The following is a 26144-nucleotide window of genomic DNA, read 5'->3' as shown; positions in this document are numbered from 1 at the left end:
TTTATCGCTATTCTCAACGTTAATAACGTTAAGAAACATACTATAATATTTAGTTGCTGTTTCTTTCTTCTCTTACTGTAATAATCACACGACCGCTACCATCAAAGGGACGCTATCAAGCGCTCCGTGTCTTCGTAGTCCTAGCTAATTAGCAATTGTCATTTAGGCTATACGTAACTTTTTACTTGCTAAATGCAAATAAGTCTCCGGAAGTGTTTTTCAAGAATTCTACGGGTTCCATCCAGTCCGTAAATGCCGCAGCTTCGGTATGGAACTCGAAAGCGACCTAGGCCATTTCCCGATTGAGATCAGAGAATATTGGTGGCAAAAGTCTTGTTATCGACGTACAGTAGTAAAATGAGCACCGATGCAAATATGGCCCATTTTAGTTTAACTACAGTGATTCTAACCGTCGATTTTATTCGTGCACCCAAAGGCTTCCTCCTGGCTCGATTTTGTCTCAGATCCATTACTTTTCCTTCTGACACTCTATTACTGATCTGAAACTAAAAGCCTAAAAGTATATGTTTAGAGTTTGGTGATATGTGAGACGTTCGCTGGCGTATAAACTAAATCGTTGCAACACCTTTTGCTACCTTCAAGTTAGATATCAACTTCTTCATTTTAAGTTCGATAGGAAATGTCTTCCATACGCTCATATAGTTCGTTTTAGGACAGTCTCAAGGAGTCAAAAAGCAATACGACAGTTGCTTTTATACACATAATAAATTAAACACTACGTGCGAAATATCCTTTTATAGAGATGACCGACCATTTGCTCTAGCGGAAGTACGACAAAGCAATCAATTAAATAGCTTTTTTTCTTGTAGTCTCCGGTGTGTGGTGATGAAGAATGCGACGTGTTCGCAACATGTCGCACCTCATCATTTCAGTAAATGTATATAATATTCCCTGTGAGGAACATATAGTCTCTATATTGCGTTATACTTAATGCAGTGCTAGTTCAGCAACGCCCTCGATATTTACAAAATATAAACGATCTTAATGTATGTATGTATAACAGTGAGCATATCCTTTGAAATGTTCACGTTAATCACCGACATGAGGAAGTCACATTTGGCCCACTTTGCTGCCCTAGTAAAATAACGAAATTCCCATTTACACTTGATAAGTATTGATTTGGAATCACAGAACGATCAGTTTCAAGTTCCTCTTCCTTCTATTCTACTTCAAGTGACAAGAGAGCATTGCTGGCTGTAACTGAGCGCGACACGTACATACTGACACGTGGTTCTAAATAAAAGTCGACCACGAAGCGCCTGATCAAGGTCGCCGCCATGAGCTTAAAAAGACAGACACTGCGTTGCGTGTCCTCAAACGAACGTTCTGGTACTCAGAACAAGGTCCTCTGTAACGCATCTTTAAACTGCCCGGTTGATCTATCAGAGTCTAGCGTAAGCAATGTACTTTTACTAATACTTACCAAACTGTGTAAACCAAGGGGGGCTTTTCGGGCGTGGTACGTACACACGAATGTGCTGCCGAGAAAAGTTATGTCTCAGCATTGCTCAACAGGCAACTCGTGTATCGTTGGCGAAAAGACCGTGGAGTCACTCAATGAGTTCCGTTAAAAATCCTTTGAAACCAACAGCGTTGGAGTTGAAGCACTGCAACACGCACAAATAGAAATACGCATAGGTATTTACGCAAATGGGTATGTGGGGCTGGCTACGGAACCTCATTGGAACTGCATTGGGGCCGCAGGCCAACGTAAGTTCTCTACAGGAATAGATGTACGTTTGTGTTGTGTTTGACCAGGTGCACCAGCGTGTAGCTGTGCAATACAGAATGGTTTTGCTTCGAAAAAATTAACGAGTCATTCTCTCGTTGACTCGTTTATTTTTCTGCACAAATTGCTTGTTGCTGCTTCCACACCTCTGACATTCAAAGAGGTATTTCACATCCTGAGGCGCCTTTGGCTATAAGGCCGCAATCTGAGATAACATTAGACAGATCGGTCAGACCTTATTCTGTTCATTTCTTGCTAACCATTGCACTACATGAATTATCCAACAATGACTGCAATTTATTCTCGTTAACTGGATCACTATTTCTAGCCAATGTACTTCATTTCGCACTGAAACTGCTCCCTGAGACTAATCTCCATTCCCACATTGTTTTAAGTAGTTGCTAGCTAAGAGTTAATTATTAACGAACTATAGTGCGATGGCTATCATTCCACTTCGTCATCAATAGCCACCTGTACCGCTGTGAACTTCTACAATTGCATTGGCAGCGATTCCGAAATTCTTAGTTCCCTATTCAACGATATAAACTTATCCGGTAACATAGGTTGCCATATCGAAATGAATGTGCGTGATCGCGGAACTAGCTTGCCCGCTCCTCTAATGGCACCCTTCAACGTAGTCCCGTAACAGGTAACGTTTCAACTTTACTGTAGTTATATTACTGCTGTTTCTATTGGCCCTATTGCTGCCTTCGTTGTAGTAATCGTTGTCATAATGCTCCTGATTGGCCACGTTCACAGGTTGAATGAAGGAGAGAGCATGTCCATTCTCTGTCCTCCATTTATTCGCTCTAACCAGACATAATCATCTTCACTTTCATAGATACGTAATTTTGCAGTACACCTATGGGTCGTAGGTTGCAGCGTAAGCTTAAGCCTGCCAGTAGAAGCTTAGTCGGTCAAACTGGCGCTAGTGATAGCACGGATGCTGCACGATCATAGATATGTGTAGCGTCCGTCACCGTTGTTAAGACATTGGCAAATGTGAGCCTTGCCGTGTGGTGGCGAGAGTTGTTTGTGGGAGGCGGCGGGCGCTACCACAACAATAGCAGCAGTACGCCGCCCCCTGGTAGGCAAACGCAGGTAAAATAGACGAAGTTTTGGCTTGATGAACGTTCATAATCTATAGTAGGAACGTAGCGCGCGTGGGTCACGGTCAAGCCGATCGTGATAGTAAACCTATTGAACATAACTTATGTAGGCCAGTGGTGATGGTTACATTATTTTTGTTAAAGCTGTATAAAAGACAGATTAACTCGGAGCAGTAGTCCGTAATGTTACGGTCAGAGACTGAATGTTGATTGCCTCTTTCTGTGCGGTCGCCTCGCCCGTTTGTTCTATCGACGAAAGCAGCCTAGGAGAATATTACAAAGGGTCAGACACAATAGCTTTCAGCAACGATTTACTCTACCGCTTTGGTTATTGCTGTTACTATCATTGAATAATGATTAGACAAAGTAGTAAAAATAAGTCAAAGGTCACTGACAAACAGACGTGAAGAAGTGTGGAGAGTGCTTGTGATAAGGAGACTTCACGGGGAAAAACTTTGACTGCAACTCAATCGGGTCGTTTTGTGAGACGCCAAATGTCATCCAATAGGTAACACCAGAAATTCAGGCGCCGTTGCAGATGCGTTTTTGATCGCTTTACACCTTTGTCAGTGAATCTTGTCGAAAAAAAAGGAGAAAGGCGATGGTACGTCAGAAATGGCTGAATTATTATATCCTTCTAGCTTGAACAGCTCAACGCAGTTCGGGAGAATGCCGGTCGTGTGCCGGCTTTTGGCGAGATCGGATCAGTCAATAGTCGGAAGTTGAGCGGTATATTTTTGAGTCCCGTAACTACACAGTCAGCAATGAGTTAGTGAAAACGACAGTCATCTGGTGTTAAAACCTAATTCGCGCAAATCTCAAACAGTGTTCAACGCTGATATACTGATGTGTCCTAGTAGATCAGTTACGACAGTAGACCTTGACAGCTGCAACCTAGTAAGTAGTAGTTTTTGCGTTAGTTTGCTCCAACAATGCACCTTCTTCTGACGCGGCGCGACCTGAAGCCGCGATCGAGAGGGTTCAGCTTTTTGTCTAAGTAATGCTGTCTAGCGCTACTAGGGTAGTATGGACGGCTGGACAACAAGAGGTGGTTGACTCTGAATCACTGCACCTGGCCCATCATCAGATTTCTGGGCGAGTCATTTCTTACTTGCAGTCGATCCATGCTCCGTTCTCTAGTAGTTCTCTGTGGTTCGCAGGTCCCCTTTTAAAAACCAGCGAGGTTTCCTCTGGGCAAGAGGTAACAGCTGGTTGTTGCTCTTTCCACCATTGATGGTGGCGCAGCGATCAATGGCTCTTTGTCCCATCCATTATTTATTGCTGGCGGATATTTGTTGTGTTGTTGCTCATTGCGACTGTTGTATCACCCTTCGCGATCACTTCGTTCTGTTCGGGTGAGCTTTTCGAGGCTCACATACAGTTACGGCCTTCATTGAAGAAACCCCCTTTCGTTTTTCAAGAATCCATTACCGAAGAGAAATAGCTACAGTTCTACACAATATAGCCAAATGGCCTCTTTACCTCAGTTGTTCCACTCGCTGGCTGGCTGGCTGGCTGGCGCTGTAATTGTCATTGTGTAGGACCGCAGCCAATTCAAGCGAACTATTGCGCGCTACGAGTATCAAAACAAGTCAAAGTACGTTGGACACTCGGTTGGGCTATAATCCGGGAACAGCGTCTCTGCGACCCTCGCAAAAGCAAAACCTTTGCGCGCTGTTTCCCTTTTATGTACTAAAACTTCAGACTGATTGACATTTTTAATGCGACGACATGCATGATGCGTGCGCCACGACCAACCGGCACATCTCAGCCGAAGAATGAACCGTTTTGGGAACGACTGCAGTAGACTATCTGCTTTATGATAGACGCTTCTTTTCTGAACTACGTTGTTCCGCTCACAGTGACGACAGTCGCGGAATAGCCTTTTCGCCGCTATTCTAACTGGGTGAGGCAAACTCTGGATAGCCCTAATTTAATTGGCGTGTGACGGATAGCAAACGAGCAAAAAAAAATTTGTGTTCTCGCCTGTCCAGCAGGTACAGCTATTATTATTAATGCTATTATGCACAATGAAAGCTTTGGTTTGGGTAGTTCTACCTTATTTGGCAGATGATAACTCGAGTCGTGGGGGCGTTCGTAAGCATGTTGCCACAAAACTGCTCCGGCAACTACTCATTGGGAAACTGTTAGTGGCCACGATGGAGCTTGAGGTCGGAGCGACGACGGATCTACACCCATTCCTTTCCATTCAATCCTACTATGAAGTTTCTCGTTGCTCTGCATTTTACTGTCATTTGTATTAATGCACTGTAAACTCGAGTAAGAAGATGAGCCTAATCAGGCCAGCGGTTTAAGCTAGCCCGAAAGCACCGAACTGAAAGGAAGACTGAAAGAAAGAGGGAGCTCGGGCCTGAATAATAATCGTGCAAGTAGAAGAAAAAGTTCTTGAGAGATGGCAAGATACGTGTCGTCCTACTGGAAGCAGCCGCCGCTACCATCCGGTATCTGAAGCAACGTGATTCACTGAAGCATTGAAGCGTCGAACGTGGAACTCGGAAGATGTTGCTAATAGAATGAGAAAAGAATACTTAAACGTATTTTGGCGTCCGCTGTTTGGTAACTGACAATTCATTGCCACAAGCTATTGGAGTTAGTGTTACCCTCTTATATAACAGGCATTAGAGGTACACGAGGAACAAGCCGTCGAACGTTGGTTCAAGCAACTCTGCAGAGCAGACGATGCGATTCAACTCGAATCGATATGGAAACAATTTTGTTGGACCAACAGTAGAAGCCAACACCTCTTGACTTCGCATAGCAAAAAGATATGCGAGTCCTAGCAACCGGTTTTAGAGTAATGGCAGTTCGTTGACTGGTAGCTTTCCCAAGAAGGCTTAGCTCGACGGCATGGACCGAACTAAGAAAAAGCTACAGAAGATGGAGCTGTCAACAGCTTTGTGCCTTCTACCATAGCAGTTCATGTCACTACGAAACCGACCGATCGACTGAGCCGCCAAGTTAACTGCAAACAAACTTGGCAATCATGGGCATAAATGAAAATTAGGGCCAGGCACACCCTACCGGGAGTGCAATCAGTGAAGCCGCTGAAAGCCCTGACGGCAGCAACCCTAAAAGAAAAATGGATATTCGTATAAAAAACGCACAGAGCAAAAGGACAATGCTCATTTTTTGTACACGAGCTTTTACTTGTTCACGGTTAGGCGATCAATATACACTCGGTGCAAGTAGCTTCAAAAATTTGGACCTTTAGCTCTTTTATTGGAGTTACCATATGAGGCTTACCATACATACCATGAGTTACCATACGAGAAATAACCGCTGTTCGATCTAATGTCGATGTGATGCTAATCAATGATCGCATTAAGTAGCTGCTATTAAGTATATTACCGTGCTTGATTTTCCTGTACTTAAAAAAATATCAATATTATGTAATATCTAATATCAAAAACGAAGATAAAAGATCGATAGGGAATGTAACCTGACCCTGAAATTGGATATCTTTTTAATTACCCGCCTCTAGCGGTTGAAATTTAGTTGGAACCAGCAAGGAACTGACCAGCTGTCGGGCCGGAAGCACAAGAACGTATCGCCACAATGAACGGGGTTTCCACGAGGGCAGAGCTTGGAGCTTAAATTAAAAAAAAATTAGCGATTCACACATAATTGTCACCAAAATACTGAACATGCGGAAATCGAATCATGAATGGGCCCATCGCAGGTTGACTCCAGGCCAGTTGGAAGTGCGTATGGTTCCTTCTTGTACGTACAATTCGCGGAAGTGTAATCAACAAAGAATACGGTCGCCATAAAAGAGGCGTGGTTCAATCTCTACCACCACGCAAAAGAACGGCGTAGCTGCAGAGAGAAATCAAGTTCTATGACAGTATTAAGTGAGTCAGATGTGAACTGATAATAGTGCATGCGATGAACGTCAGGGTCATGCAGTTCGCTATCTCGAGATTTGTGGACCGTCGTGCACGGTAGTCAAAAGCACGCAGTCTAGTTACTTGGCGGCAAAACCACATCCTATCACCATGCCTTAATCCCTTCCGAAATTGAACAAAGTAATATTCCAAGTTGGCTTTAAGTTGTTTATTCCGCAGACCTAAATCCGTGTGATTATGGGGCGTTTGATGCCCTAAAAACAGCATCTGGTAGGCAAGTATACCACACTATTGATTTATTTCGAGAAACTTTAAAAAAAGAAATTACATATGGGAATGCGAAGGGTAGGTATATGGCTGGCCTGAATGCTGGGCGACAAATGCGTCAAAAATGAAAGAAAGTACCTTTGATACGTATTAAAAAATCATCATTCTAGCTAGTCATTCTAATTAGTTATTCGATTTCTAAGTACACCGTCTTCGCTTGGTACGTAATCGTCGACGTCATTGGAAGGTCTCCGCAAAATCATGGCTGCTACCAAAAGAGATGATCAAAAGAATCAACGAATTCCCTTCAGTGTACGGTACGACTAATTAACATCTGTGTCCACTCAAATCAAATGAAAAATGAAAACAACTGCAACTGGTGCTACAAGCTGGTTTTCGCCGATATCGTTAACTGGCATCATTTTGAAATAATGGAACATTCTTTTAAGCCTGGAACGTATGTAGCTGTTCAGGCACTAGATTATGCACAATGTTTTCGAAATTACTTGTTGCGTAGTTCGTGGCTACCACTACTCGTAAATCGATACATGAACAGGGACCTTTTTCATCCTACAACATTGCAGCATTTTACACGAATTATAGCGCAAACTTGATTTACTACCTATTTGCTGTCACCTCCTGTGAACTTTTACCACCTGTCAGCTTCTTACTTTAACAGAAATTTTAACGTCTAATATTGCAGAATTCATCCAACTGCGCTTTAACGCCCTCTTATGAAGTTCATTCTCCGCTGATCGAAAAATATGATAATCTGTCGGCACAAGGTTTACAGAATATAACCAATGTAAAAAATATCCTATTCACGTTCTTGCAGGGCGACTTATCAATGTGGCCTGGCATCGTTTTAGCAAAAGCCGAGTCTGCCTTATTTTTGGGATTTTTTCTGTTGCATATCTTTGTTCTCTTAAGGTGCCTTGCGTATCGTACTTATAGCCAAACGTATCGATACTGAGACACGCTTTTTCGATACAAAGTTGACAATCGTCATGAGCAACTTTTTAAGCTAATTTAGCTTATGTTTCGATTATCACTCGTCTGCTTGCTGTCCAATATCGTCTTCTTAATGACGTTATCACTGCCTGGGCGAACTAATCTGTTGCACGCCGCTGATACGCAGCTTACAAACAATTTGCCTTTGTAAACGAACCGATCGACCGGCGATCACATTGGCTAGCGTTTCTAATCTGATACTAGATCTAATCGCAGCATTAATATTAAATACTTGTCACGACTGAGGAGTTCAGTCAAATACAGGGTTATTGTTTAAGGCAAAGTAGGTTGACGTTGAGTAATGGCCTGCATGTATATTGCATTCGAGACATTCAGTGTTTGCCAAAACTATGATAGACAACATGCGAGTGATCCTGTATACCGATATTCGACCACACTTAATTGGGTATCAGTATCGTCCTACGTAACACGGTAGCTAAGATGATTTTGTTCGATAGTCCCAAGAGCCTCCTCTGGTTGAAATCGAAGCAGTAGCCGACTAACCTGGAGATCCTTGAGTGTAGCGTCAGGCCCGCTACCATCAACATTTCGCTTTTACGGTATTCACCGTCGCCCTTCCATATTTTCTATAAAAGCTGTACAAAAAAAGGAACGCATTTTACTTTTCTAGACCTTGCTACAGCGAAATGAGTGTTCCTATTAGCGAGTGAACAGGGCGGAGGTGACGCCATACGTGGCAAAGTTGCGGATTATCTCTTCTTTCTACACTTCCCGTTGTTGTTCGGTAGTAACATGCACAAATTATTATAGTAGCCTATTGTCTAGCCGCGCTAATTACCATTGTGCCATTTTTAGATGAACCCTTTGCGTTTCAACCAAGCAGAGCTGTCGCACCGCAACTTCCAATTCCGAGCTTTGCTATACACCCTGTGTCTGGAGTCAACGGACTGGATTATGTGTATATGTGAGAAAAGTTTCGGTACTTAGTAACACAATTGACTATTAAAATAAGCTCGTGTTGCTGATGGCTAATGAGACTCGGACAACTGGCAAATATTTAGTTCCGATACTCATATCCTCACAGTAAAATTCTGACAAGTGTGGTTCGTGTGTTTAATTTGTAAGGACGGCAGAATGTCTCGATACGTAGTAAAAAACGGCCGATTCGCCATGACTGAAGATCCGCGATTCGAAAATCCGTACTACAAAATGTAAGACAATATGTTTAACTAACCCTTACCTGTGTAGGCTGGGGGCATGACAGGTTCAGGTAGTCGGTGGTTCGAGTAAGCCGACGCACAGTACGTTTGTTGTCTAGCTTAAAATACAGGTTTGATCGAACACATAATCGTTAGGCGATTTTTATGGGTTCCATAGTCAACTTATCTCATTCCTCTTCGTCTAAGTCATCAAAGCTCATGTTTGTCAAAGGTCACGGAGTCGGAGCTTTGATAAGAGCAAAAACACTGTTCTGTGCACTGCAAAGAGCTCACCAGATGTTTTTTAGCTTAAATGTTCTACGGCCGATTTGTAAGCTATTAGATACCACTTTGAACGTGTTTTACAGGATCTATTTGAGTTTTTCTCCCATAACTATGAAGTAGTATCATAACAGCGGGACGTTGCGGATTAGAAACGAACGCGATCTGGCCAGCAATTTACTATACGTGCGTGACGGGTTTTTGTAACTACCAAGAGTTAATAATACATTAAAAAAATATGTATTTATATAGGGTGCTCATCTAAATTGAATTTTTTATACATTTTTTTTTGTTACTATATGTTCCTAATACTGTATCTAAGCAGAAACAGATACTGCAACTAATTTTTTCGCATATGTTAGAATTGTCATTTGTGACAGTCATGTTTAGTTGACATGGCCACAATTCATCGCAATGGCAGCTTTCATTCAAGAACTAAGCCACTAATCGGTCATTTCCAAAATGTTTCTTCTTATATCAGCAAAAAAGAATTTGAGAATTCTTTTTTGTAACCGTATGTTAAGCGGTTTCCCTAGATATTTGAGTTAAAGTGGCACTTACATACGTTGTATGAAAAGAAAAGAAGACCCAAAAGTAAATTTTGGGCTGATAGCACGCCGTAAATTTCAGGGGTGCAAGAGAAGCAAGGGTTCAAAGCAGTCAGCAAATTCAAATGGTGTAAAAAAGAGGCAGCTTTTTAAATAACACGACCTCCTAAATTATCATGAAATCTTGAGCTGCTTTAATCTAAGCCATAGGGCTTAGATTAAAGCAGCTCAAGAAAAATCTTGTGCTTTCCGTCATAAAAGTTTTCCTCGGATTTTTCAGCAACAAGAAAATATGAATGATATAGACCATTTATTTTTGGCTAAAGATAAGGTATTATTGTTTCAGTGCTCATCCAGGGCAGAAAGGTTAGACAGTAATTGATTTTAGCTCAAATTCCGAAAGTGACACACTGGTACCCGCCGTAACGAGTTTGTTGTTTGTTCTAAAAAGGACTGGCTTTTCTCTTATACTAGAGGTAACGCACGAACTAACGCTCGTCACGACAAACATCCCGCCAGAATTTTCCCTAATTCAAATCCGTCTCCCGGTATATAATAAGCTTGAAGGGTTGTGACGGGCCCTGCAGTCAGTAATCATAACTTTAAAATTTTGTTTTTTGAGGTGAGATAACAAAATATTGTTGTATGAATGCGTTCTTTTTTGTTACCGCGAATTGTTCAGTTGATAAGCATTTCAACTGAAGCTTGTGTCTACGATAAAATTCTCTTTAATATACGAAGTGTAAGGAGCCGAATGACTAAATTGGTCCGATGTCAGCTTCTTTTAGATCAACATCTTGTACAAACAGGACCGTAGCGATAGTATTTCTGCCTAAAAAAAAAGAAGTTCTACAACGAAAAGTATTATTCAGTAAGGTCTATCATCGAACTCGCGGCGCCCAAATGGTGCTGAAGGGAGTACGAATTAGTTCTATAATCACCTGTGGACAAAATTGGATTCAGGCATACAACTTTTATAACTCTAGTAGTATTGCCGTAACGTCCGTAATCATAATAAAAACGCGGAATAAGTGAAGATAAATGCTTGTTTACCGTTCTGCAAAGCTAACCTTAAACAGAAAGGGACTAAAAAAAAAGCGAGCACCAGAAGAACTTGACCTTAAAACGAGTTACCGTGCAGCCCCTCATTACAGCATGTTCACGGGTAGAGTCATCATTCAGAGTAGCGGCAACCTGTACAATACACGCTTACAACAAAAACGCAAACAAATAATGGGAGAACATACAGACAGACAGGATAACAATCATACTGTGATTCATATACCCATGTAATGAAACTTGTCTGCGTCTGCCTCTGCCTCACACATCGCCGATCTACTCGAAGCTACCTTACGTTCTTTGTTTTCGTTGCCTCGGTCCATAGTTTCACAGCGGCAATATCGAAGCAAGTAAAACCCGAAACGTTCACTTTATTCATCCATAGCCTCACAATGCCAAGTAGCTACCAACGCTAGCTAAGCAATGAGGGCGCAGTTTGCTATCGATCTCCTGTACAGCATCCATACAGCCTCATATCAAATATATATACATATATATATATATATGCTGTCAAACGTACCATTTTAGGGCCAATAGTAATTGGAACCTAATCATTGACTGCATTCGGTTGCTGCCTTTTGTTCACTACCGATTATTTGCCACCAGAGCAACTGTTTTGGTATCGCGTAGCCACAATAGCTGCTAAGGCGATTGGAGTTGTGGCGCTAGCGTACATATTGCGTAACGCTCATAGACGCTACTCAAAGCCCGGCTAGATTATAAGAGGGTATAATGACGTTTAGGGACACAGAGTAGGGTGATAATAACTGTTTTCGTAAATAGTAGTTTAACTGCCCTAGGGTCCATTGAGACTTTTGCCTTATGTCTAATTTACGTCGTGTGTGTATGTGTGGAGTCGACATAACAATTCTGTAGTAATCGGACTAGATTTGGGTGATGTACGGGCAACATGCTGGCCGGATCACCAACTGCAGCCGTGTAGACTGTGAGGAAACAGTAAAAAGGCGAGGGCAATTGGTAAGACACGGCGACAGGAGCACATATAGGATAGCCAGAAAGTTATACAGAGAACGAGACCTTTAAGCATCCGACCTTACCATTGGGCTACGATGGAAGGACAAGCTTGGTTTTCTGCTGCTGAGTAGGGCAAAGCTTTAAAGTTCGTTCCAACTTTTTCTAAATGCTAACATTTGTGCCTACAGAATGCATCTATGATTCCGAAGTCCATCCGATTTTATCTATTTGGAACGGTTTACTTATGCGTATGTATTTTACGTGGACGCGGAAACGGAAGGGAAGTTGGCGACAGAGACAAACAAAATCTGACAGACATTGTTAAATGTGTGGAATAGAATACCTAGAGTGAAGAATATCGTACTGACAAGTGATACATACGTCATGGTAACTTGCATGCGGACTGAATTTCGCCTGTTAATGCGTTAGACTGCAGATGGGTGCTAATGCAGTGGTGTACGCGAATTTTTTAGGGCCATATCATGTACAGTCTTTATCGCCAAAATATAAATGGAGCGGCGGAGGAAAAGCAGGTACTACATTCGCGTGCTTATAATAGTTATTGCTATTCTAACATTGCGCATTAGCACAGTGATGTAGCTCGTCGTGAGCTGCTGTAAATAACACTTGCCACGCTATTTTCTGCTATGTATTTATTTTCATTTTGTTAGGTAGCTTCAGTTAGCTCCTATATGAACAAGCCTTCGATATCGTCTTTTAGGTACAGCATCAACAACTTGCTTCCATGAGCAGTTTAATTGGGGTAGGTCTTGCTCAACTTATCTGGGGTTTCTCCAGCAGACTTATTAAGGTCAAAAATTAATTCACATAATAGTTGATCAGAATATTTTGGTGTGTATATGGTTGCCAGACAGCCAAAACTGCCGCTCCCGCAATCTCCGGCTTATATTAAAGCTACTGCTACACCGATAGCGATCGTCTGTAGGGTGTCACAGTTTTTATCTAACGAACGCATTGTGCATTCTCATTATATGTAACCAGTATATGTAATTTTCTGAATGCTTTACAAGAGAAGTAAATTATCATTGTTATTATTATTATTAGGGGAAATCGGTTAACTCGGAAATTTTATGCTGCTTCGATTTATATGTGTCCTTAGGACACATACAGATAAATTAGTTTCCTTTCTAAAAGGTTACTTTGCTGCGAGAAAATAATTAAAAAGCATAATTTATTTACTTTCGGTATTTTTAACAATATATTCACCGCATTTAAACGAAAAAGACTAATAATGACAATTCGTAGCGTGTCTACGCTTTGTCGAAGAGCTTTGGGCAGAAAACAACGAAATCTAATGCAATGGTGGTTACAATTTATTGATTCGGTTTACGCGGAAAGTTTAAAATGTAAAATGTAAACCAACCACATAGTGCATGGTAATTTAGATGCAAAATACAGCAGTTTGCATCGAAATAAGGTTTAGTATCAGGGATAGATCTTTGCCCCAAGGCTTCTTAAGAGCGAAAAGGTTGCACTGATGATTACCAGTTACATGCTGACTACCGGTCCACCAAAAAAAAATTGTGTAGATATGGCATCTGCATGGCTACACTTATATAATACGTGCATATTATATTATATAAGGTTTAAAACATACTTATTATATAGGTATGTTTTAAGTCAACCAAAAAAAAAAATTAAAGCTTTATCTCTTGTTAATTTTTGTAAATGTAAACTATTCTAGCCACGCCTTTTACACCAGGCACAAAATGACAGAGTACCAACTTAAACGAATGAAGGCGCTACTCGCCGAACATGGCCAGGAACATTTGCTCCAGTTCTGGGATCATCTTGACGAAAAGCAACAGGGTGAACTTATCGGTAAGACATTTAACGTTGTGAGTGCTTCTTTTTTTCCAACAGTATCTTTAAACAATAATAATAATAATATAATAGTTTTCTCGCTTTCTGTAATTGTTGTTTTTTGCTCGTTGCCATTAATTTAATTAGCTGACATCGACTATGTGGACGTCGCGCGTTGCGCGGCAGCGTTCTCAAACGTAATGCTTCCAAATAAGAACGCCGACGATCTGGATTCCCTGCTTGAGCCTGTTGCGACGGATCAGTTTGGTTCCGTAGCTCGGTCCAGCCCAGAGCAGCTTGCGGCTTACCGCCAGGCCGGTCTTGAGGCCATTTCAAGAGGGGAGGTATATTGAAATTAGTTAGTGACGTTTAATACTAAAATACGTAAATTAAGCGAAATGTAGAATTGGGTATACCGAAAAAAAAAAAGGATAATTCTGGCTGGAAATTACTGTAGCCGTAACTGCAGTACTGTACGAGAGCAGTAAAACTAGAGCAGAGGAATAGTTATGTATACGCAGAGTAGCTTCTAATTGTGGAAAACGTCCCTTATGGGTTATTTATCTTTTTTTTATAATTATGAATGCATTAATTACCTACTCCTGACATCAGACAAAAACCAGTTCTTTTTGGAACAAGAAAAGCAAAGCTCGTCACAGGAATCAATGTACTGTGTCCAGAACTTGAAATTAGCTATTATCAATTCTTTTCACATTGGACGAACCCCACTGAGATTTTTGTTCGCCCACAATCAACGATCTGGGTTGTTATCGGATCCTAAAAAATCCGAAAAAGGCTCTCGGGAAGAATGTTCGATGGGGAGATCCTTAGCAAGAGTCAGATTTAGTGTGCTTAATACGTTTAAATATTTGATGCGAAAATTGGCAGCTTTTTTAGAAAAGCGAATATCAGTTGCCAGTTGGGTTGTACAGATAAACTCCAACGGTAAGCCTTTTCGCGTCTTTTTCCACCTTCAGAACTTTTCGGTTATTTTGAGCCCTTACATTTCTCGGACTCTGGTATGTACCCACCCTAAAATTTATTTTTCATATATAGTGTGTATGAGCGACAATTGAATTTAGTCCTATCAATATCGCCTGACGTACGGTCATTATTTAAGTTTTTTGTGGATTAAGTTGCTCTGTACACTCTTTACCTGTGCTTTGTTATTGACACGATATACCACATGTAACCTTTTATTTGTCGATATTTCATTAAGGAGTTATAATGTCGTTATTATAATATCATCGCCATCATCCGCAGTTCGTTTCATCTACTTTTCTTCAGGTAGCTGCGCTCCTTTTAGCTGGAGGCCAAGGTACCCGCCTGGGCGTACCTTATCCGAAAGGGATGTACGATGTTGGCCTACCCTCAGGCAAGACCCTTTACCAACTGCAGGTGAGAGCAGCGATCACCATCAAGCATAATTTGACTATCTTTTATTAGTAGTCTCAATGTGGCATAGACATCCTCCCTTTGAAGAAATCAGGCTCATTTAAATTGGAGAGATTAAATTCAGTGTCCCCACGGTGGTGCAGATAAATCTAAGAATATGTTAGATGATTTAGATTCGAAGCCAAGCTAAAATGGATGTTGTTTTGGCATTGCAATTTATTTCCTTCAGGGCGAACGGTTGAAAAGGCTTGAACACTTAGTCGAGAAACAGACGGGGCGTGCTGGTTGCAGTATTCCGTGGTATATCATGACCAGTGAGCACACTAGAAACCCCACCCTTGAGTTTTTCGCCAACCATGATTTTTTCGGATTAAATCAAGACAATTTCATAGTGTTTGAACAGAACATGATGCCGAGCTTTACATTTGACGGCAAGATCATCTTGGAAAAGGTAAGTAATAGAAAAACAGAATGACTTCTTAGCTTGAAAGATCTTGAAGTTGTACAGGAGGCTTTGTGTAAGTGAGAGCGCCTTCCAATTCAAATCAATAACAGCCATTAACCTACTTAAACATGTGAAATTTATAGCTAAAAAGGCTAAGTTTCACTATAATCCTATATAATCTATACAGAAACTTCCGTAATTGAAAACATGACTGCGCTCTAGTTCCAGCATGGCTTGTTGTGGTCCGTTTCGTATATACTGTTAATTAAGCTTGTTAATTAACACTTGCCTATTAATCTTAGGAATGCGCTACGTTTATATGTGGTCTCTTATTAATCTTTTCTTACGTCAGGGCCTGTTGTAGTTTTATTCATTTTTATTTAGATACGACCATGTCAGCACTCGATTTCAAAATACTCGATTCTTATTGTATTAACGTCTCTATGAAGTCTTAAAGCCTTCATATTGTATGCAATACTAAAATATATAATGTTACTATGTTGCTTTCCTAAGACTTGTCATTTTCTATGTTATTCATGTTATTAACGAAGACTTACCGACTGGCGTTGAGTCCTGACGGCAATGGTGGTCTGTACAATGTTCTTTACAAACGCGGAATCCTCGAGGATATGGTACGCCGAGGCATTAAGTACATTCATGCCTACTGCGTTGACAATATCCTTGTGAAAATTGCCGATCCGACGTTTATCGGGTTCTGTATCAGCAAAGATGCCGACTGCGCCGCGAAGGTGAGCAAAAAATCACACACGGTGCTATATGGAAATTATAATTTCGCCTCCCAGAATCGCTGAAATGATAAATACTATGTAAACGACATGAGAAGCTGATGAAAAGTATCATGAAGTTGGTAATAATAATTAGTGTAGATAGTCGAAGTGATGATAAGTAATTAAAACGAACCAAGCCACTGAAAACGAAAATATATATATGACATTTACGTTCTACGATCCCTATATCATACCGATTCTCTATATGTGCAGGTCGTTGAAAAGGCTTCTCCAACAGAAGCTGTAGGTGTCGTGTGTAAAGTCCGAGGTCGGTATCAGGTTGTTGAGTACTCAGAGATCTCAGCTGAGACCGCACAAAAGCGCAATCTCGATGGGCGATTGACTTTCAACGCAGGAAATATCTGCAACCACTTCTTCACTCTCGATTTTCTCAATAAGGTTTCCGGGTGAGCGAAATTGCACGTCCGAGTTGTTACGCAGTTCATATAGTACCTGGCTATTGACTGCCGCAGATGATGTTAGATTGGCAGTTTTATTTAATCTTGAATTACGTTCATGTCTCGATGCTCCGTTCGATTTAAAACGGCTCACTCCACACGAATCAAAATTCCAATGGCCGCGTGTCCCGCATACGCCAATATTTTTGTATATTTGTGCTCTTTCCATCCAGACATCTTTAACCTTGACAAAGACAATCACTTGAATCCTATGCAGAAGGGTGAAGATCATCATTAGTAGTGCTGATTATGCTTATCAATGAATGCCTGTTGTCATTATAGAGCCCCCATGATTTTCGATTATGCGCATTCGTGATTTATCTATCTGCACTAGCAAGGAATTAATTGTTCAAACCCCAACGACATGCTACTCTACACACGTCTACACCTTTGTGAACGCTAACTGCCTTTTTTTCTTAAACTTTTCTTACCCATGCGACTAATCGTTTATTACAGTCACCTCAATCAAACGCCCCATACGAACCCATGTTTTTCGTTAATATGATAGTCTGTCCGCCCTTTTCTGTCGTTGCTCTTGCGATCAGTGATCTTTTCACGGTAAAAAGACACTTCTGCATCATTCCCGCCACCCTAATGGCAAACCCATTTTCCTGCATGTTACCTGCTGTTTTCTCTGTTGCACACACGTCTTGGCCTTTCGGATGACCTACGTCCTCGTGATCGATCACATGAACGTTGACTTCGCTCTTGGTTTGTTGCTTCAACCCGAACCTGTCTCCGGCAGTATGGCAGCCTGCATGAGGAAAATTGATATCAACGGCAACGAAGAAGATACCAGGTAGAATTGATAAGCATGCAAGTGATCACCATGCGTCATCCTTTGCGCGCTAACTAAATTTTTAGTCGAATAATTGTTAGGGAAATGTAAATAACGATATGACGTTTTTGTTTGGGCAGAACAGGTAATCTACATATACAATCAGCCTGCTCTCTTTCTGAGTCGGTCTGCGCATTGAACCTAAGCCTGCATTGGCTTATTGCTTTATTTAACGGTGTTTCAGTTAATAAGAAAAAGAAAAATTCGTTTTTCAAGCTATATAAATTGCGTTGGATGTTCCGCCTCTGTTCCGCCTCTGCACGTACAGTTCTCGTAGTACAACTCGATAAAATAGTCTTCTGCTGCTTAACGATCTAGCCAGGTCGTTTTTTGCAAAACCCTCTTTAGTTTAGTAATTTTGATTTCGAAGTCCTACTATTTATTATTATTTACTGACACTCAGCTTGATTTTAACAGCAAGGCCGCCCTGAAATACCATGTCGCCAAAAAGAAGATTCCTTTCATTGATGCGATGGGCGTATCCAGGCAACCTGAAAAACCAAACGGCGTCAAATTGGAAATGTTCGTCTTTGATGTCTTCGAATACGCAAAGTACGTAACAGAATGAAAAGGAATCATTTAAACAGATCCTACAGCTTACAAATAATTTATTGCCAACTTGTTTGATTTTCCACGCAGTTCGTTTGCGGTATGGGAAGTATTACGGGAGGATGAGTTTTCGCCGCTGAAGAACGCCGATGGGGCTGAGAAGGATACACCAACAACTTGCAGATACCACCTTTTTGACTTGCACCATAGGTACGTAGCAATAACTTATTAATAATTTATTGCTTCAAAAAAATTTATTCAGTGTGTTCCTTTATTGTACAGACATGCGTCTATAATAATACATAGTATTATTAATTTAATAGGCGCGGGAGATGACTCTTTGTTTGAAAATGCATTTATGCGTGTGTGAGCTGTATGATGTGTCCTATGATGTAAAAGAGTGACGCATTAGCTCGTGTTGTTCTAAAACAACGGTCAGAAACAACGGTTAATTTTCGGATCTAGTTTCTTGTCCAATTAAACGAATTGTGGTATACGTATAATTGTGTCTATTGAAGATACGTGCTAAATAGCGGCGGAAACTTTATCGATGAGAATGGAACTCCGCTCGCCCTGATTCCAGCGTAAGTGAACACTAATCTGTTATGTTTATTCGCATGCACTGTCTGCTTCTATTGGATTCACTTAGTTGAGAATTAACAATTTTTCTAGATTTATCAATTCAATCATGATCTATTCAAACTGAAATTCTGCCATTTTAATTGCGTAATTAACCTTCATGCAGTGTATCGTATCCATACCTAATCTTTTAACGGGACAATACTTATTTCGGTAGTTTGTTTCACTATCAGAAACACCTGCCACAAAGGTTGTTATGGTACAGTCATATTTGTCAACTTGGGGTTAAGTTAAAAGCCGTTTAAAAACTCTACTTTTGCATATCGCTTCGTGCGTTTTGTGTTTTGTTACATTTCTCGTTTCAGTCAAATTACAAATGGCACTATCAAGAGGTACGTACTGGTTTTTCCACGAAAAAGCAGCCTTATTGGCCATTTTTTGGTTCTATACAAAAATTCGTACGAACGTAATGTAAATTATGCGTATCGTATCGCCGAAAACATCCCAAATCTTTTTGGGGTTTTTTTCTTTGGTGAGGTTTTTGTTCGAATTTCTGCATTCACTTGGGTGTTCTAGTGTGCTTCATTGTTTTGCGGTCCTTCACTTTATAATAATAAATGCTGAGCATTGTATAAGTATATACATGTATGAATGCTTTTTTTAATACATTCGTCGGCCGTGTTGGGCAAGCCTATTCAGTTTCGTTTAGTCGGTTTGCCAGCGGTAGCCGATTAATTATACTCTAATCGCGGACAAACCGTTTCAGAGAGAGGGATACTCATGAGCCGATTATCTGCGAAATCTCCCCGCTGCTATCATACGACGGCGAGGTGGGTATATCGTACCGCGAGCGTTCGCCCTTATACCATCTGTTTCGCTAAGGGGTATTAGCAAATACAAAGCCGCTTGCATTCCTTCGGTTTCCCAGATTTTTATTGTTCCGCTAATTAAACCCATGCAGACAAATCGTGATCGTATTCGTGATCGTAAAAAAATAGTCTATTTAATCTTTTTTTTTTCGGTGTGCAATAAGCATCCCTTATTCTTACTGGTTCTGACTGGCTCATTTCAGGATCTCGAGGAAATAGTAAAAGGACAGAAGTTCCGAGCACCACTGTATCTTAGTGAAAACTTCAAGAATGGGACGCACTAGTAAGAATAACTTCACTAACAGTTCGAAGCTCTATGACAAAGTTAACGCACCAATTTACCGAATCTAAGAAAAGCTAATATTAATCACTATATGCGACAGTATCAGAAAAAAAACCAGGGTCGTACCACACTGTTTAAACCGAAATGTTTTTAAATCTAATTAAGGTATATATATATATGCCAGTAAACATGTGTAAATGATGTAATCGCTTCTTTTTTTACCAATAATCTTTTTATGATGTGACAATATATCGAAATAAAAATAGTTCTTTGCAACAATCGACACACTTGTCATTTTTAGATAGTATACTTAGCTTGTGAAATGTGTGCTACGTGTAATATTTTAAATATGAATTGTAATATGAATATGTTGAAGTCAGGTTCTGTTTATCACTGCAAGGTGGAATAACTACGGCGGACGAGGTTTTCGCTGTAAACTTCAGGTCAAAACTAACTACCATTTTACTATCTTGGGTACTGTGTCCCACCACATGCATAAACGCACCCTATATGATGAGGTCATTATGCGATATAGGATTGTATTGACGTGCTAATTCACGTTATTATCGATCATGACTGATTATACTGAATAAAGGTGACACACAACACACAATAATCAGTTTCAGTCTGAAGTACCTTAGCTTTCGGCTCTGGGATATTTTTAACTTCACTACCTGATTGTAAGTGGTTCCATAAGGTTTCGACAAGCTATTTTCACGGTGTTAGCCTTAAAACGATCGCATATTCCTGTGTATCTATATGCTGTAATTCATTTGATGATTTTGGTGAGGTGCTCCATTCAAGCTTCAAGACAGCTTACGTTATTTACGTGGATAATAATGTAGAAAAATAAAGTTCTTTCAGAGTATACGTATTAGCTAAAGACAGACACTGGGCGTATTTGTCATTTTAAAGACAGACCTTCATAAGCGACAGCCTTTTAGTAGCATTCGCAAAAATCAAAATAATAAATATTAAACAAGATAAAACAAAAAATTACTTTTCTCCACAAAATTTGTCTCAGTATTTTAGTACCATTGTTATTATTTTTAATGCTCTGTGTCTAATTGTTCATAATGCAACAATCTCTCAGTTCTTACGTTCATCGCAAAAGGTATATATTGATTTTTTGAAAAAGTAGTGGCAATTTTTAATTTAAAACTGAAGTAGCTATTTTTGTAAAATAGAGCAATATTACTAAGCTAAATGTGAGCCATTTTAACCGATGACCTGCCGTTTTTCTGTTTACATCGTAACTACCATCACTGTAGCACTTGTAGTAAGTTTCCAGTAATAATTGTTCTATAAGTATAAGTAACACGTCTACCTTTATAGTAATAAAATTCTAATTCATAGTCATTTCATTGCAAAAATTCTACATCTTTAAGGTGCTGTATTTTGAGTCTGAAAAAAAGTAAATATTTTACTACTATCAAAACTCAGGTTTCAAATTATACTGACGCTAACCCCAGATTACCTAAGAAATGTGACTATTTATATGTCGCCCAATATATAAAACAGGAGATTTATGAACCAAATCGTTTTTTCTAGCAAAGGCTCCGGATGTCTACAATGATCGGGTTAAGCAAATTTTCGCCCATATAGCCCCACCCTCCCCCATATATATATACACAAAAGAATTCACGTAAAATGTATAACCTTTGTCTCATGACAAAATTTCAAAGCTAGTACGGTGCTAGCCAATACATAGATTCTGATAACAGCAAGCAAACTATCACAAACATTAACAAACATTTAATTTGATGTCGTAATTGGAAATCTTCCAGTGTCCAGTGTAAATCTTCCAGCTATGCGGAATGGGCATGGCCTTCCATAGGATCTCTCTATCCAACCTATCCGTTTGAAAGGTTCTCATCAGGATGTGCTCTTACGATATTTATCACAATGATACTATGCGGGTGTTCCGCCCTGTTGAAAATAAAATTTGCCATCCTTATTAGAGTCCTTTGAAATGCATGCTAGAACAAATTTTCGCAGCAAATGCAAATAATTGCTATAAGTCACTAAACTGCGTTACACTACCGGTAAACTGGTGGTGTTCCGGGTTAACAGGTGGGTCTACAGTTGCCCAGTAAGTGCCATAATGTCGATTAATTGTGCCATTGAATTTAAATTATATTCATTACTCCAAACAATTATACCCAAACACTTTTTGCTCACATTTTTCCAAGTATCATTCGCAAAGCTGTTCTTTTCGATCCAAAGCATCTTCATAAGTACGTACCGTTGTTGAGAATCTCATCATCTTTCCATTGACAACATGTTAAAATGTAATGGACATTTGGTTTCCTAATGCCGATTGCGAAACTGGATTTTATTAACGATTTTAAAATATCTTACTTCAACTTCCCAGCTTCCTACTTTGGCTGATAGAGTTCGTTGATGTTCTCGGCCTTCCGGAACGTTATTTATAAACGTCCTGAACAGTTCCTTATGAACGATGATAATCGAATATTTTGAACTACTGGAAATAAAAAATTGCATCAGTCAAAGGCCAAGCGCGGGACTTCTTGTTTGAAGGTTCTATACTGCTCATCGACACGTTCTGAGTTCAAACGAAAATTGCGAATTCAGCAGCGGCCAATTCTCTTTTTCCAGCTGTAGCCGACAAAAACAAATCCTGATATTAATAAATGTTTACGCATGCAATACAATGCAATATTCCTTTCTCGCCTCTATACATCATTTAAAAACCTGTTTTATTCATCCAAAAAAGTCAAGACCATAAGCTTTAGGTACCATAAGGGAATACTCCACATTTTTTTATCCATTTTCACATGCTGTTTGATGATATAATAATACACGTTATGCAGAATGCTGCTTGCTTCAAGTTTTTGCTGGTCACAGCGAATGGCAGCTTAAAAAACCCATTCCACTAACAGTTTACTGTGAAGCATTTTCACTTTAAATCAAAAGCTTTATCTCGGCAATTTTAACAAATGTTAGCTGGCAACAATCGGATGATCGACATAAAAATAGATAACAAGAAAAGAGGCTATTTAAAACTAAAAAAACGGCTTACTGAAACAGCAACACTTCTCACCGTCTTGATCGTTTTGGAATGGAAAGAAGCGTTTCAGAATATCCTTAACATTTCGATAAGACGACAGAGCTCCTCCGGTATTCCTCGCAATTGATAATCAATTTGCTCTAGTCCACCAGAACGATGATCGTATAAGAGGACGACATCTAATTATGATCGATCTTCTTTATAAGGATTTAGCCAATTAACATTCAGCAAAATGCCGAATAACGACCGCCTTTGAAAAGGAATACTTTTGCCACCATTTTATTAGCAGTAACAGGAACATTTTTGAATCAATCTTCACTTAGACGTAATTCACTTGACCTCGGATAGATTTACCAAGAAAAGCCTCCAGAGGGTTACGCATAGACGGGATTTCTTTTAAATCAGCTGAGTAAACGCACGAGGTAATAGAAAATATCTTTATTTTTTACCGTTACCTCGTGCATGTGTAATCAGTCGGCACAGGTGAAGTGCCTAGGATATAGCGGTCGTGGATATTACCCAGTTCAACTTAAGGCGCGATACGGTAAACGAGAAATGACGAGACACCCCTCAGATCTAGTTGATCAGCTGCTTTCTAGTTCATTCGAGTAGAATGCCATGACGCATCTAAGAGTCAAGCCCAAAGTTTCTCGCTTACTAAACTGGGCGATGATGATCTGTGTCCATGACCTTTTTCATGCTTCAACTAGCTGAAATCCAGAGTAACGCAATTGATCAACCTTGATCGGATCCTGTTCTTAATTATACAAGTTCATTTCAATTATATACTCAGTAAATTCAGATTTCTGTGAAATAACGAACAGCGGTAACCAAGGCGTAGCAACTGATGTCTTCTTCCGAGCTAGCTAATTGAATATTTCAACCAAATACTTATAGAGCAAGCACTTCTAAAACGAAGCTAAATCCAGCGTTCTTATTTGAGTCAGAAATACCTATCGGTCTTCATGGTGCTCGAGAAACGCGTTGGCCATGGAGTATATTACACTGCTGCCCTAATCGGTACGCAAAAAATCTAACAAGATCCCTAACACCAAATCTCAAAAAAATCAACCGGATGTAAGATACAAGTTTGAAGTGTAGAAGTGACATAGTGGTAGCAACAGTGATGTGGTACCTTAAAAAGTTATCATCGAGGATGTGAGTTCCGATTTGTTCGTTGCGAGTTTTGATGTTGTTATGAGCAGAAAATATATTAATATTATATAAAATAGGCAGTAAAAATGACTGAAAAGGTGAAAGTTTGCAAAGCTAACTAGCTAAGCTTATTGACTTTATTCTAGTACAGCTAAGCGTTGAAAGGTTTGAGGCAGATTTAATATATAACGCATATGCAAGCTGACTATGATTGCGCAATGTGATATTGCTAGTACTTCAAAAAGGATGAACACGCCCAACCTAGGCTTAATAGGTTCGGATAGAATAAACTGAGCGTGACTTCCATGCACAAAGTGGAGGCGTCACCCTCCAACTACAAATAGTGTACGAAATAAAGTAGTTTTAATGACATTTTAAACCGTGGCAATAATAAGAGCAAAAAAGAAGTTTCCCTAATTGCGCATTTTACCATTGGTTTTGAAGAAATAATTAATGCTCCGTGTACACATACTCTAAAAACATCTATAGGTAAGCGTTGAAGTCTCCTTTCGAAAGGTTGGGCTCTGCACTTGATCCTGCAGACTAATCGATCCACAATCTTCCATAAGACTAGGCCGTTGATTTAAAATATTTTATAGCATTAAAACGTAGACCTACAACGCAACTACCTCTTATACAGCCAGGGCGTAATCTACAATGAATGCACGATCTTTTGTGAGAACACGAATACCTACGATAGATCAGATTACAGCCAATTTCTATACCCTGAAAGATTCATACCGAAATCACATTCTAGGGAAAGTAAGCCTGTTCACCTATAGCTTGAGGATTCCTCTACAATAATAATTATGATTAGAATTCCTATAAGAACATGAGATGTAGGAACAAAAGGAAACTTACATATCTCTGTGTTTAGAAGCACAGGAATATTGTAAGAACAACAAGAATTAGATACTGTGGGTGGCAGGCCGTTAAAGTGATGTTGTTTCCTTGTCTAATTTCAGGAATAGCCTTCTACTTTTTTCGGACATCCACAGCAGACGCACAGGGTATGATGGAAGTCGCAGAAAAAGTCAAAGGTGTGCTATCCAAAGGCCGCACGGCTGTCGGGGTTGCAGTCAAATTTGTACCTTGTTTCAAACTCGTTGCTGAAATACAGGGTAACGTAAGTAGTTACCTATAGGGTTTATATACTTGCACCACATAACTGGCATTAACCGATTCGTTAAATCGTCATCGTGGCGGTTACAAGCCGTAGCGGCGGCCACGTGGCTGAGTTCAAGGTGGTCTTATGACAACGTAGATAGCCTGTTAACGCCAACCTATCGGGTTATTGAGAATTGCTATAGAAAACATAATAATAACGTGTCATAACTGTGGCACACGTTACCTATTAGTGTTTTATCCATTAATTCTAGTTACAGCCAGGGTCCCGTATGTAATTACCGTAGATCTTTGAGGCAGAAATCGCTGGCTTAAGCTCCCTTGAGACACGCACAAAATGGTCTGTGTGAAATGAAAAAAAGCTACCCAATCCGCAAAGTAATTTTTGAGTCAACAAAATAACGCAGTAATTCTATCTTGCGTTTCTTTGGTCGATGCCCAGATGAAAAAGGTTGGTTATAACGCGAAAGGTTTAAGGATCTGTCTGGACAGGGCGATTCCGAAGGATGAAGAAATTCAGGGTAGAGAAGATCAGATGGTTACGAGGGAAGAACTGCGCACTAAGGTATTTTTTTCATTTATTCATGTTTTATTATTTTCTACTTCACTCCTAGCTACCCGTGATACGTTCTGAGACAAAATTATATGCTATATATATTTTGTTTTAACATGGCCTTTTTGGCTCTACTTTCAAAAATATTTTCCACCCGATCAGCAAAGGGACAGTATAAATCCCCAAAAAAATTGACCATATGCCTGACTCATCTGAATCTATACA

At 40.0% G+C, this 26144-nt stretch overlaps 3 protein-coding genes across 19 annotated transcripts in view; 2 read left to right on the top strand and 1 right to left on the bottom strand.

Annotated features, from left to right (window-relative positions):
* The window catches only part of Cdc50 (cell cycle control protein 50A), a 50046-nt gene extending 42860 nt beyond the window's left edge, over positions 1-7186 (bottom strand). The window contains exon 1 of one of the 2 annotated variants that reach the window (XM_086968054.1): positions 1445-7186. In XM_086968054.1, the coding sequence (XP_086824180.1) occupies positions 1445-1526 (82 nt within the window). In that variant the 5' untranslated portion in view covers positions 1527-7186. The remainder of the gene's footprint in view (positions 1-1444) is intronic. The other variant, XM_022832234.2, reaches the window with a different exon arrangement.
* mmy (UDP-N-acetylglucosamine pyrophosphorylase mmy) overlaps positions 1-20338 on the top strand; it is a 35122-nt gene extending 14784 nt beyond the window's left edge. For 5 of the 16 annotated variants that reach the window (XM_022832231.2, XM_022832230.2, XM_022832227.2 and 2 more), the window contains exons 2-14: positions 13733-13869; positions 13999-14195; positions 15139-15249; positions 15476-15697; positions 16243-16440; positions 16693-16886; positions 17683-17736; positions 18193-18327; positions 18415-18534; positions 18843-18908; positions 19269-19295; positions 19670-19733; positions 19976-20338. In XM_022832231.2, coding sequence (XP_022687966.1) covers positions 13758-13869; positions 13999-14195; positions 15139-15249; positions 15476-15697; positions 16243-16440; positions 16693-16886; positions 17683-17736; positions 18193-18327; positions 18415-18534; positions 18843-18908; positions 19269-19295; positions 19670-19733; positions 19976-20056 — 1581 coding nt within the window. In that variant the 5' untranslated portion in view covers positions 13733-13757 and the 3' untranslated portion in view covers positions 20057-20338. Of the gene's footprint in view, positions 1-9024; positions 9176-13732; positions 13870-13998; positions 14196-15138; positions 15250-15475; positions 15698-16242; positions 16441-16692; positions 16887-17682; positions 17737-18192; positions 18328-18414; positions 18535-18842; positions 18909-19268; positions 19296-19669; positions 19734-19975 lie in introns of those variants that run through there. The other 11 variants (XM_086968049.1, XM_086968050.1, XM_086968052.1 and 8 more) reach the window with 7 other exon arrangements.
* A 3468-nt stretch (positions 20339-23806) lies between these two features.
* LOC111259888 (uncharacterized) lies at positions 23807-25931 on the top strand (the record flags this gene model as incomplete). The annotated part of the gene is given in 3 exon segments (XM_022832243.1): positions 23807-24106; positions 25207-25367; positions 25809-25931. Coding segments are annotated over 3 exon segments (339 nt in total), but the record flags the coding sequence as incomplete, so codon positions are not given.
* Between the last annotated feature and the right edge of the window lie 213 nt (positions 25932-26144).

Source organism: Varroa jacobsoni, unplaced genomic scaffold, assembly GCF_002532875.2.
Source record: "Varroa jacobsoni isolate VJ856 unplaced genomic scaffold, vjacob_1.0 scaffold_378, whole genome shotgun sequence".
Lineage (NCBI taxonomy): Eukaryota > Metazoa > Arthropoda > Arachnida > Mesostigmata > Varroidae > Varroa > Varroa jacobsoni.
The sequence above is the reverse complement of the archived record's forward strand: the minus strand, read 5'-3'. Positions and strand labels throughout refer to the sequence as shown.